Below are 14,208 nucleotides of genomic sequence, written 5' to 3' on the forward strand. Positions count from 1 at the left end.
AAAGGTGGAATTCACTGTGGTACATTTATACCTGCACATAGTAGAGTTTGGTCAAATTCATTTAGCATTTCCTCCCTTTCCTGTCCCTCCTCCCTCCCAGTCAATCTCCTTCCTCTCCTCCACTGATCTTCTCTCTGTCTTTATGATATGCATTCCTCTCCCCCTCTCCCCCTTTACTTTGCTTTTGCTTCTGCATATGAAAGAAAACATTCTGAGTCTGGCTTATTTCACTTAGCAGGATATTCTCCATTTCCATCCATTTACTGGCAAATGCCATAATTTCATTCTCTATGACATGGTAATTAGGAAGGATACAAATAATAATAAATGCTGGCCAGGATGTGCAGGGAAAAGGCACACTCATACATTGTGGGTGGGACTGCAAATTAGTACAACCACTCTTGGAAGCCATATGGAGATCTCAAGAAAAACTAGGAATAGAACCACCACATGACCCAGTCATCCCACTCCTTGGTAATTATCCAAAAGAACTAAAATCAGCATACTACTGTGATAGGGCCATATCAATGGTTATATTTCACAAAAGTCATATTATGGAACCAGGTGCCTGTCAGTAGATGAATGTATAAAAAAAAATGTGGTCTATATACACACGCAGTGGACATACTTTTAAATACAATATTGCACTTACTGAATGCTGAATTAGGTGGCAAGTGGCTACTAAGTGTTGAATACATCTCTTCTCCCTGTTATTCATGAATATTCCAGCAAGGTGCTTCTACAATTCTCCCTTCAGAGCCCCCAGCAGTTACACAGGTAGCTTAAGAACGCATGCGTGAATTTTAGTCCAGGTGGCTCTTACCTTTGGTCTGTGGCTGCTGTGCTCAGTGTTAGTAATGTCATCCACGTGGGCTTCTTTAAAGACAAATCACAGCAAAGCCGTTCACTCAGTGGTTAATAAAAGGGACCAAAATTAGAGTCCTGGTTCTGTTTGATTGGGGGAGGAGGAATTGTGCACATGCTTGTTATCAGCAAGCTGTCTCAGGTTTAATTCTAATTGTACAGAGCCTGCCCTCCAGGACTCTGAGAGTCCCAGAGGTGTCAAACCTGTCTAATCACCAGGACACAGATGACCCTGCACTTTCTGACTTCTTTCCTCCCTTCAGGGCAGGTTGCCCAGTGCCAAGTGTCTGCCACACCCTCCTGGAGTCCTGCCCTCCTGGACGCCCAGAGCAGGTGACCTGGAGCGGGAGGTGGGCTGCCCTCACTCTCTGCGTCAGGACAACGCCCACCAGAGGGGTGTCACCCTGCTTGTTACGCAGCAGGAGGCACCCTTTGGAACCTGGTCTCCTCCCTAATGCAGGTTAAAACCTTTCCCTCCACGTTTGCTCAGGTTGCAAACCTACCTGCCACTGCAGCCCAGACTTACAGACTTTACTTCCTAGGGAGCCAGCATGTCGGCTGTGGTCCTGGAGACGCCAGGCATGGGCAGAAAATTCTCCGACTTTGGACAGGTGAGCCAGAATGGGCCGCAGCTACTCTGGTAGGGAAGTTTGGATCCTAAACAGATCTGAAAAATTTCTGTTTTTTTCCCAGTTTCAGAAGCCCACCAAGATCTCTGAATTCATTTGAAGATGATGAGAATGTTTAGGAAGTCAATATATAAAGATTGTCCACAATAATTATTTCCAAATGGAAGCATATCTGTTCTGGGTGGTCTTCAGGGGAAGAAAACTTGGCTTCAAGGGTTGGGGATTTGGCTTTCAGCACTGCCACCAACCCGCTGTGTGTCATTGGATCCTTTCTGTTCCTTGCTTTCTCTTCTGTATACTGAAAGGGCTGGTCCTGAATGACCTGGGTGGGGTAGGGGGTCCTTCTAGATCTCTTCTATGATGTTTATAATGGACTCGCTGTCACTTATGGAAATGGACAAATTGTAAGAATTCCTTTCACTTTGGGGAGCAGATGGGGCATGAAGAGTGAAAGGAAAGTGACCACAACACTCGGAACAACCAAGAGATCTTTATTGCAGCAGTGCAACAGAGGAGAAAAGAAAGAAGGAAAGAAGTGGCGGTGGGGGGGCAGCTGGGGAAGGCTTTCATAGCCCTTCTGCTGTGCTGCCTAAATCTAACAGGGTCTGGGTCTGCAAGCTGCCTTGTTGGCACACAAGGGGGTTAAGTACTTGGCCTTGAGCGGCGGGCTATGTGTTCAGCCTTGAGCGGGGGATTGGGCGTTTGAGCTTGAAGCAAACAGGTGATAAAGAACCAGACGGAGGGTTAGAGAAGCCAGGTCATCCTGCAGCTAACTTTGTTTGGCATGCCCTGCAGACAGCTTACTCAGCCTGTCCTGCACCTAACAAAGAGGATCTGGAGACTTGCTCAGATCTGGGGAGAGACAAATTAAGCAGAGAGGAGATGGAACAAGAGTCAGCACAGACAGTGACAGAATCCTAGATGTGAGTAGGGATGCTGCCAGGGAGGGTGGCGTTCTTCAGGAGGCTGTCATTCTCTCGAGGTGAACAGGTGCAGAATGTGTTCTATAATTTGCCAGGCAGGAAATCTTACTCCAGGACTCGAGAGCAGATCCCAGAGGGGATCTGAGACTGTGACAGGGAGGATTATCACAGAGACCAAAGAGGTAGGAGAGGAGAGGAGGATTGATGTTTAAGTTAATATAACTGGAGAGACTCCTAAAATTTGGGCTGGCTCCTTTTGGATCCCAGGAGAAAGATCACCTCTGAAAATGGTGTGCAGTCTACCAGAGTCAGAAGAACTTAGTGTTGAAGAGGGGTGGTGCGTGGTGCAGGCAGGTCCTAGAACTTAAACTCCTCCGTTTTGTTTCCGTGTGGCTGGAGGTGGGGACCCTACAGCCCTAGGAGCAGGTCAGGGCAGCCATCTGAGCACTGAGGTGAGGACACACCAGTTATCACCACCATTAACAGGGGCACTAGTAAAGAGGAGGGTTCCAAGTGTGCTCTGATGCAACCTCTGCATCAAAAGCAGGATATTTTACTTTGCAGAGTCTCAGGTTGATTCATTTGTAAACTAGGAATAAAAATACATCCTAGTATTAAATGAGAATTAAACAAAATAATGCTTATAAAACTCTTAGTATAGTTTCTGGAGCACTCAAAAGTGAGAATGTGTGCACCAGACCCAATTTGTTTTTTCAATAAAATGCAGCTCCGATATTGGCAGGAAGGAGAAATAGCAGGTCAGGCACCAGGCCTAGTGAAGCCCAGGAGGGGCATGCTGGACATGCAGTGGGGAGACCTGCGTTCTCATCCTTGACCTATTTAAGCTGCCTGGGGAAGTCACTTGGCTGGGATGAGGAGACTCAGTTGGGTATGTGTAAGATCAAGGTGGGAAGTGTTGGACTAGATTATTCTTTAGGACTCCCTCTTTCTCTGACAGTCTTCAAAAGAGAGGTTATGCCTTCTTAAAATTCCCAACTCAGATAAGCAGCTAAAGATTCCTATGATACATAAGGCCGACTGGGGAAGGAGCCATTTTCCTGGGGCATATAGTAAATCAGGGCCTTATTCATGCAATCAGCACAACAATCATCCACACGACCAAGACTCATTGAGCACCTGCTTTTCCCAGCCACAGTGGTTTTTATTTCTGGCAAAACTTTTATCTTAGTGTAAGAGATAAACAATAACAAATTAACAAAATGAACACGTGATGTCATATAGAGATGAATGCAGTGAAGAAAAAATGGATCAGATCAATAGGATAGAAGGTGAACAACACAGAAATCACATCAATGAATGGCAAAAACAAACAAAACCCCTAGCTCCGACTCCCCAAACTGCAAATTTCTTTACTATAATGCTTCCTCCCATAGGTAAATGCTAGAATATAGAAATATGCTGTATTCATACCATCCTACGGAGATAACACTGAGACAGAAGATCGGTCTCTTGTTTTCAGTAGTAGTACAGTATAGATCTCTTTCTCTCTCTTTGATCACACCTGCAAATACAAACCTCCTCCACAACCCCCCAAAGCACTAACATTAAAAAGTTAGGATTCCCAGAATATCCTTGCCAAAGTGGATTGCTTATAAATTCGAAATCAGCTCTTTTCCAAAGGTAATAGAATGCCTTTGATATACACAACCAAAAAGAACATACTGTGTCTATTGTTGAACTTACTGTGTCTATTGTATTTCTCAATGATCAAAATTCTTTGCACCCTGGTTCCTGGTAAAATTCTTTCCCCTGGCTCTGTTTCTTCCTATGTAACTTTGGAACTGATTTACTCAATCTTTTCTTTATCCTGAGCACACCTGTGGGTAAGTCCACCCACATGTTTGTTGGAAACAAATAAGGGTATAGTTTATAAGCCAATAAAAGTCTACTACAAAAAAAGTTTTGATCAAGGGTCCCTGATTGCCTGGAGCAGAACAGCAGTATCAGAATCCAGACTCCAAATCTATTGAAGGCCACACCATTTCACAAACTACTAGGAGCTTCCTTTCACTTAAAGTCCCTCCTGTGCCAGATATGGTGACATTTGCCTATAATCCCAGTGACTCAGGAGGTTGAGCCAGAAGGATCACAAGTTCAAGGCCAGCCTCCAGAACTCAGTGAGAATTTGTCTCAAAATAAAATTATTAAAGGGCTAGGGATGTAGCTCAGAGGTAGAGTCTCTCTCTCTCTCTCTCTCTCTCTCTCTCTCTCTCTCACACACACACACACACACACACACACACACACACACACACCCCTCACACTTCACAGAGAGGAAGCTATTGTACCACTTCAGAGTCTGCCACTGGGAGGCAGAATAAGGGCACTGAGGTTGTTGGACTTGGGTTCAAGGCTAGCCCTGCTGCTCTTTAGCTGGATGTTCTTGCTGAGCCTCTTCCTTCATTTGCAAAATATTGTTCCTACTTCAGGACTCACTGAGCCGTGACATTCAAACCCTTTGAACAGTGCTACCTGCTACCAACGATGATGCAAATTATATGTGAAAAAAGTACTCAGTAGGGTTCCTGGCAAAAAGCGGGTACCCAGTCAGGGACAGGTACTGAACATTGATACTAATAACGACAGAGTAGCACCCTATCATATGGTAAATGCACATTTGCAGACACATTTGAGAAAAGTCATAATTTAAAAACGGACCAGATATTTATCCATGGTTTTGAGGTTTTTCCATTATTAAAAATCACTGGGAATGGTTTTGAAAACACAGAAGTTTATGGGCAAAATTCTGTTGGAGTGGGATCAATGCAGATAGACCACGGAGAGCAGGATTCACACGATGGCTGTGGGAACAGAAAAAGAGACTAACTTGTAAGGTGGTTGCTGGAGACGACTGCAGTGAACTTCATCAGCTGGACACACGTTGAGAGTTGGGTGGGAGATGGGTAGCTGAACTTCACCCACAAGGACATCTAAGACTTCACTGCCTTTGTGGCAGGGAGCATCTGTAGAGGCATATCAGGAATATCCTACTTTTCTTGGAGGTCAACAGGAGAAAGAAAGTTGCCAAGTGAATTAGAAACAGGGAAACCCTTTGTTATTTGAAGGAAACTGCAAAGGATTAAGGCCTCAATGCTCTCTGTAGGAAGGAGACTGAAATCAGACTCATGGGCACATCTCTGGGAGAGTTTATTGATTTTTATTGTTTTGGTTTCAGGGACTAAAGCCAGGGGTGCTCAACCACTGAGCTTTATCCCCAGCCATTTTTATTTTGAGACTGGGTTTCGCTAAGTGGCATAGGGGCCTCGCTAAATTGCTGAGGCTGGCTTTGAACTCACGATCCTCCTGCCTCAGCCTCCAAGCTGCTGGGATTACAGGCATGTGCCATTTCACCTGGCCCCTGGCAGGATTTCAAAGTGGGAGGTAAGAGTCCGCAGCAGGTTGTGACCTTGCACAGTACACAGGGATCAAGTCTCCTAGGTTCAGATCCTAGCTCCCCCGCTAACTGCCACACCGTGGGCCAGTTCCTTACCCTCTACAGTTGAAGAGGGAACTTGGTACATAATCAAACCTAGTCATAAGATGGTTTTCCAAATCAAGTGCTTATAATACCCAGGACACTACAGATTCTTTTTACTTTTTTTTTAGTTATACATGACAATAGATTTCATTTACAAAAGCATGGAATATAATTTGTTCTAATTCATTCCTCAGTACATCCTCCTCTTCCTCCCCTCCTCCCTCCCCTGTACCCTTCCCTCCACTCTACTGATGGTTCTGCTAAATGCTTATAATTTTTTTAAAAATTAGTAATGACAGATTAAAATTTTTTTAAGAAAGATAACATCTGGTCCAAACAGGGATATGTAACAGTTCAGTCTTTTATTTGAACCACCCTATAGTCCTACTTGCTGATAAATTCCCCATACTCCTATCTCATGTGAACTTCTGGGAAACTCTGAATTCTCTGAATCCAAAGAATTTTGTCCTAAGGGTCATCAGTATTCATGTAGGGACATTATCCTGAGACACTGATAAGAATCTGCCCAGTGTAGCTTTCTGTCACTGAGATGATGTAACACCCGCCCCATTAACCTCATTAACTTGCTTACAAGAGAGTAATTGTTCTGCACATTTTTCTCCTTCCTGTTTTTGGGAGAACATGCTGCCTATTTATGGGCACACTCGGAATTTTACATATGATTTTTAAAAACTCCAGGAACTCTGTTGGCAAACTCACAGACTGTCAACTCTAATCCCATCTCGGTGTGCATGTCACACGCATAGAGTATGTGCCAGATCCCTGACATTCTTCACTAGTTAGTGAAAGGCATCCATCTTCTGATAGGTTATTTGTGTAGTTTGCAATTCTATTTCAGCAATCGGACATCTCAGATCCCAGTACGTGGCAACAAATTCATGCTGAGTTTTTTTTTTTCCCTGCCAAAGGCTGAGAAGTCATTCATGTGTACTTTATGATATTTCCATCATTTTTATATACTTCTATCAATATTCTATTGAAACTTCTTCTTTTTATATCATCTGAATAGTGATTGGTTAGGCCTTATCAAGAAAATGCATTTATAGGCAAGGAAACTAAGAAGGCTAAGTGATTTGCATGCTGTAGTGCAAATCACTACAGCTGATAAATAAAAAAGAGAGAGTTCCAAACCAGGTCATGGACTCAAAGCCTGCGAGTGTTCTATTTTTAGCACTTTCCAATCTATTTCTCAATGCTTTCCTGGGATACTTTTTGAACCATATTTGATCATCTCTGAGGATCTTTTGATTTACTGTATGAGTGGCTTAGAGTCAGACTGTAGCTCCTAAAAGGTGCAAACACTTTATTAATCTTTGCATCTCTCCCAAAGATACAAAGTATATCATGCCTGACATTTAGTAGTGCTCATTAAAAGACCTCGATTCTTGGTGACGTCATGAATAATGGAAACTTCTTACAATTGAAAGCTGACCTGGGCGTATCATTGACCATTCCATTGCCCTTTATTTATTTATTTTCTACACCACCACGTATTTCTGTTTAGAATACATGAAGCTCATTGTATTCCAAGGCTTAACAAAAATACAAGAACATTGTATTCCTACTTGGCTTCATGGGAATGAATTGCTAAGTGATGAAAAACACTTTAACCAAGTGCATCTGATTCTGTAGGAAACGAGCTACATTGAAGACAACTCCATTCAAAATGGTGCCATTTCACTGATTTTCTCGCTCAAAGAAGAAGTTGGTGCACTGGCCAAAGTCTTGCGCTTATTTGAGGTAAGTGCTCTCTTCATTTTTGTCTTGAATAATGGCATAGCAAAGTTTTGAGGAATTTTAAAATTATATGCAGTAAAAAAAAATAGGATATAGAATTGAAGGCTCGATTTTTAGATCAGGCCCTTAGATTAACCAGCTGTGCAACTCTGTTAAAGTCACACTATCTCTCTGAGCTTTTTAGTTTAAATATTCATAGTATGGTGCTGACAGTATGTGACTTGTTGTCTTCAAATGGGATTCTGTGATAAAATCATGTGTTTTGTAAAATGCCTAGATGCATGTTATATAAATGTTATATAGGAGTGTAACTAAAGACCAGCCAAAAATGAAATGAAGAACCATTTGTTCTTTTATTCTCTAAATTAATTTTGATTCTCTTCTACGTTTAGGCATAGGATAACAGTAAGACACCATCCCTTCCTCAAACAGCTTAAATCCAAATTCTGTTCTTGAAAACAGTTGATGTTCTTGAAAATACTGGTAGTAGAGGTCTTATGATTAAAGGGGGTTTCATGATCAATGTGCTTGGAAAACTTGGGGTTGTTTCATTTTATCTGATTTTTTTACTGTAGGAAGTTTAGAGTCTATGAAATGCTAAAGTATATCATGTTAGTTTAAATGGGAAACGTGTGTACTGTTTTCCAAGCTTATCACTGTGGACTCTTACTTTTTAGGACATTTATTAACATGTTGGAACAGAATTTAGGAAATGCTGATTTGAGCTTTTGCTGGGCATGTCTTCCTAACCCAGATTCCTCCCAAATATTTTGCCAGTATTTTAGCTGGGACTTTTCCTACCTGAGGATACATTGCTTTGTACCCATTTTTCTCTGACCTCTCAGCTGATTGACACATTGGTTTGATCACACATTCAACAAATCCTTCGAGTATCTGGCTGGGTAGAATGAGACATCACATGGAAACCTGTGAGGTTCTCAGTGCTTGGTGAAGTGTGGGGGCTACACAGAAGTTGTAAGGAAAAGCTGCCTTCTTTAAGATCCAGCAGAAGGTCTGAGTAGCTGTGGAGCTGGGTTAGAGTGTGGGAATGTCTCTCAGTGATGTCAGCTCTACAGACATGATCTCATTGAATCTTATTTTTATAGCATGAGGTAGGGGCTATTTCTTTCTCTGCATTTCAGGGAAAAGAACTGAAGTTCAGAGAGGTCAAGTCACTTGCCCAAGGTCACACAGATCCTGGAGATATTATTGGAACCCAGGCATTCCGACTCTAAGACCTACTCCCTTAACTGCTATTCAGTACTGCCCCAGAAAAGACTGGCTTTATTATTCACCAAAGACATGAAAAGGCACTTTAAGGAAACTAAAGAAAAGTGCTGTCAAGAAAACCAAAACATAAAACTGTCCCATTTCTTCTGCAATCTCTCTCTTGTGCTGTCTCGGTGGCTTTTGTTATTTAGTTGTCTCCACCTTTCCTGGGCATGGTGGCCCCTTAGCTGCTGGACTGACAGCCATGCTCCTATTACTGGTGGGAAAGACCATCTCCCCTCTGCTGGGCCTGCTGTACCTCCTCACAGTGACAGTGACCCCCCCAAGAGATTGCAGCCCTGGAAGAGAGATTCACATAGGACCAAGTCATGCACCAACCACCTGCCAAATCTATGGGTGGGGAGGGTGGCAGAGGAATGTGTCTGTCCCCCTCGACCTCTTGCCACCTGGACACGACTGTGGTGATGTGGTGAGCCTGGGTGGGGCCCTTGGTACAGAGAGCTAGGAACAAGTCCCCTATACTCCCTGCTGGGAACTAGGGAGGGGACAGAGACAGGCTTACAGGTGAGCTGGGACTCCACACACCTGTTGCGTGCTTCACTGCCCCCTCGGACTTGGCTTATCACCCAGAAACTCAAAGACGGAGTTAAGAATTTCAAGAGTATTCTGCTGTCTGTCCTATTCTCTACTATCCCCCCTCCCCTCCCCTCCCCTCCCCTCCCCTTTTCTCTCTCTATACCCCTTCTACTGTAAATCATTTCTTCCATTTGTATTATCTTGTCTTACCCCTCACTAGAAAGGCAATATGTCAATCAATGGAAGGGTAACTGATGTGATACAGCAATCTGTATACAGGGTAAAGTTGGGAGTTCATAACCCGCTTGAATCAAACTGTGAAATATGATGTATTAAGAACTATGTAATGTTTTGTTCGACCAACAATTAAAAAAAAAAAAAAAGAATTTCAAGAGGACTCGTGGGCACCTTAGACCCCAAGAGTGAGCTCTGTGGAAATGCAGGTTCCATACCCAGGAGATGCACCTTGTCTCAGACCTAGACCTCCTATCTCCAGCATCCTTGAACAACTTGCTGTCTTCTCTGTGTTTCCAAACACTTTGACCTTTCACTGTAGAACTGATTCGCCTCTCAGCGTGTACATTTCTGTCTGACCCTCAGGATGGTTTCGTCAAGAGGATGTGATTATACCATCAGTCGACCAAGATTTTATAGACACTAATTGTTCAATTAAGAATCAAGCTAGATTTAAATACGAGCAAAGGAAATTAGAATCTTCACTCTTTTACCATGGATTTGAAGGAGCATTCCTGAGCCAGTCCATTTTTACCCTGGATTTGCTAGTGAAATTAAATATCAGTGATGAGTACGTAAATAGGTGGAGAACACACAGATTTCTTACACAGAGGAATTCTGAATGATTTAAGCGGTTGCTCCTACTCTTCAAGTGCAGACTTTCTTACCACACTTTGACCAGGGTAGATAGATATTGTCAAAAAAGAAACCTGATATTTAAAACAAAGCTTTTCTTAATGTTAAAAAAGATCAAAGAATATGTGGTAAAAGTGGCCCTTCACCCCTGAGCTCTTCCAACCCCAAATCCAGAATCCTGTCCAACCACAAGGAAAACATCAGGTAAACCCTGATGGAAGGGCATTATAGAAATTATCTGGTTACTATTCCTCAAAGTTGTCAAGGTCATTAAAAACCAGGAATGTCTAAAAAGCTGTCCAAGGGGATCCTAAATAGACTTGAAGAGGAAACGTCCGTGGCATCTTGAGTGAGCTCCTCAGATGGACAAAGGACATTAGTTAGACAAAAACTCAAGAAATATGGATTCAGCCTGGCCTTTAGTTTACCATAATGCATCGGCATCAATGCCTTAATAATAACACATGCTCTGCATTAACATAAGATGTTCATAATGAGAGACACTGGGGCCAGGGTATGTGGAAACTCTCTGTACTATTCTTTCTTTTATTTTATTTATTTATTTATTTTTTAAAGAGAGAGAGAGAGAGAGGAGAGAGAGAGAGAGCGAGAGAGAGAGAGAGAGAGAGAGAGAATTTTTTTAATATTTATTTTTTAGTTGGCGGACACAACATCTTTGTTGGTATGTGGTGCTGAGGATTGAACCCGGGCCGCACACATGCCAGGCGAGCGAGCGCGCTACCGCTTGAGCCACATCCCCAGCCCTTTCTTTTATTTTTTTAATGCTAGATATGGAACCCAGGACCTTGTGCATGCTCTAACACTAAGCAACACTGACACGTGCCTGACACTGTATAAATACAATGTCATTTTGTTGTCCACTGAAAATTGTTCTAAAAAAAAAAAATGAAACCTCTTGAAAAAAATCAAACCTGGTTATCCAAATGAATGGAGGCTGCGCGGCTAAGCCACAGCAAGTGAGATGTGTCAAGAAGACAGCCTGTTTTCTGAGTGGCAAAGTCTTCCTTCTGGTCAACTTTTGTGTTCGACAGTTAATCACATTTTCTCTTTGAGAGGTTGCCCCTCGGGCTAAAGTCAGAGTTAATAGATTAAATAATAGTAAATGAGCAGGATGTTTACAATCTAATAAACAAACTGCAAGTAATTAAGTTACTAGAACTGGATGGAATGCACCCAGGAGGGTTGCGTGCGCATGTGTGCTCTGGGAGAATTCTTTGATGCATTATCCAGAATCTCAACTGTCCAAATCATTGAGCAGTGTTTCTATACCCATTGTCCAGAGGAGGAATCAGGATACTGTACTGGGTGGTCAGTGAACAGTTGTGTGTGTGTGTGTGTGTGTGTGTGTGTGTGTGTGTGTGTGTGTGGTGTATGTATATTTTTTTTTTCAAAAAAATTCAATTCAGCAGTTACTCAAGAAATTGTCTAGGGCAGCATTACTCTGACACCTTTTCAACAGCCTGGAAAAATCATAGTTAAATTAGATGTACATATATGAATACACCACAGTGAATCTCAATATTGACTGTGAAACCACAAGAGTGGTATCCTAATTAGAATAAGATATATCCTATGCTTGTATAAATATGTCAAAATAGAGTCTACTATGTATGAGTAAAAAGAAAATAATTAAAAAATTATAATCATTCGAAATACTTAGTTAAAGGAGAGAATCCAGTTTTAGTATTTGTGGAACAACATTATGTGATGTCAGGCACATAAGATTCTTGATCTGATCCTTATTGAACTTGCAGCATTCTTGTTTTCTGGATGAGGGAACTGAGGTTCTGAGAGGTTGTGTAACTTGCTCGAGATCACACAGCTGATGCTCCGTGAATGTGAGTTTGAACCCAGAATCTCAGGTGCCAAAGCCCGTGATCTCTGCACTATACCCCACAGCCTGCCCACGGCTGTCCTTGAACATCTGAATCATCTTTGGAATGTTTAAATAATGCAATGATCCTGACCCCGTTCTCTTTTTCTTGTGTTCTGTCTCCAGATATTTCTTTCTTTCAAACTGAAAAATGCATCAAAGTCTAAGAAAACTACTCAGATTCTCACTAGTCACTATCAACCACTTTTAGCATTTTGACATATTCACTTTCCTTTTTTGTATAGTTATGGATTTAAAAAAAATCACAAACACATTGTTTCTTAGCATGAAAAATGAGTATGTGAAAGATGAAGCTATTTTCCTTTCCTCTCTTCCCTCCATCCTGGCTCTCTTACAAACTTCCTGGCCAAGGAAACATTTATATGGGTTTAGGGTAGCTCCACTCTGTCCTTTAAAACATTAGTTGACATTTCAGGTGTCATGCTGTGCACATTGTTCTGCAACCTCTTTGAGCAGTCAAAATCATGGACTGGATGGAGGGACAGGGGCATAGGCTGTGGCTTTGAGAGCTTTGTTTGAAGACCTGTGCTTCAGTTCCTCGTCTGAAATATGGGAATAATTACTGTGTCTGCTTCATAGAGTAGTTCTGAAAATTCAACGACTTCCTGCATGTGAAGACCTTAGGACAGTTGCTTTAGAACTATCCAGTAAGAATGAATATATATGTATATTATATATACTCAGATTTTATCAATTGCAATATTTTGATTGTATATACATATTGATACATATGCACATGATTCATACCTTTTAACTTTTGAAGCATAATTCTTAATATGTGTGCACTACAACTTATTCATCCCCTTAACTCCTACAGAATTTTTTTTTGACTCCTACAGGGTTTCCTCTTTTGTGCAGCCACAGATAATTCTGTAGTACTTATTTATTTATTTATTTGCTTATTTTGGTACGTAATATGCAAATATTTATCTAGAGTAAGTACCGAGAAATGGACTTGTTGATCTTAGGGTATGAGCACTTTTAATTTTAACATAAAGTACTAATTTGTTCCCTGATATTGTGTACCAATTTATACTCCCAATAGTTTACCTTTAAGAATATGCGCTTAAGAAGTGGCTCAAAAGGCCGACGAAGGATGATCACGAGTTTAAAGCCAGTCTCATCAATTTAGCAAGGCCCTAAATGACTTAGAAAGACCCTGTCTCAAAATAAAATATTTTTAAAAAAGGAGGCTAGGGATGTGGCTCAGTGGTTAAGTACGCCGGGTTCAATCCCCTGTGTGTGTGTGTGTGTATGTGTGTGTACACATATATATGCATTTATATATGTATCTTAATATTTATTTTAATCTCAGACCATAAAATGGGTTAAGCATGATAATTTATTGCTTTAGGTTTTATTTCCCTGATTATTAGTGAGAAGAGGGCATCTTTTTATTTTTCATAATATTAGAAATTTCCTCTCATAAATCATGAATTGTTCACCGAGAGTGTCATTTTTTTCTTTTGTAAATTGGTCTCATTGATTTTTGAAATTTTATCTAATCTGAAGTTTTTTATGTGTGTGATAAATACTTCCCCCCAAACCCTTTCATTTTACTTGGGTTTATGGTATCGTTTGTCATCCAGAAATTTTAAATTTTGATATATCCAGTGTTTTCTGTCATTTCTCTCATGGCTTTCGATTTCTATCTTTCCTTAATTTAAAAAACTCCCCTGATGAATGTTTTCATACTCTGACTCCAGGTCAGGTTTTAAGCTGCCATCAGACACTGACCTGCAGGGAGGAAGCTATTCAATTTTCTCTCTCAGAATGTCCCAAACACATTTGATCATGGGATCCTATTTAGGGAAGTCCTCTTACTAGTTTTTCTGGTATGAGTGTCTCACTAAATGAATGTTGGCTTAGAGTTATGAGCTCTTGACCATCAGTATAGCCTAGGTGTGAGGTGCTGGGGAACAGAACAGCGCTGGGGTTCACAAT

General features: G+C 41.5%; 1 protein-coding gene across 1 annotated transcript in view; it reads left to right on the plus strand.

Moving 5' to 3' along the window:
* The first annotated feature begins 1,288 nt into the window (after positions 1-1,288).
* Positions 1,289-14,208, plus strand: part of Pah (phenylalanine hydroxylase) — a 69,235-nt gene continuing 56,315 nt past the window's right edge. The window contains exons 1-2 of the mRNA XM_005322350.5: positions 1,289-1,475; positions 7,569-7,676. Coding sequence (XP_005322407.2) covers positions 1,416-1,475; positions 7,569-7,676 — 168 coding nt within the window. The 5' untranslated portion in view covers positions 1,289-1,415. The remainder of the gene's footprint in view (positions 1,476-7,568; positions 7,677-14,208) is intronic.

This window comes from Ictidomys tridecemlineatus, chromosome 6, assembly GCF_052094955.1.
Source record: "Ictidomys tridecemlineatus isolate mIctTri1 chromosome 6, mIctTri1.hap1, whole genome shotgun sequence".
Taxonomy (NCBI): domain Eukaryota; kingdom Metazoa; phylum Chordata; class Mammalia; order Rodentia; family Sciuridae; genus Ictidomys; species Ictidomys tridecemlineatus.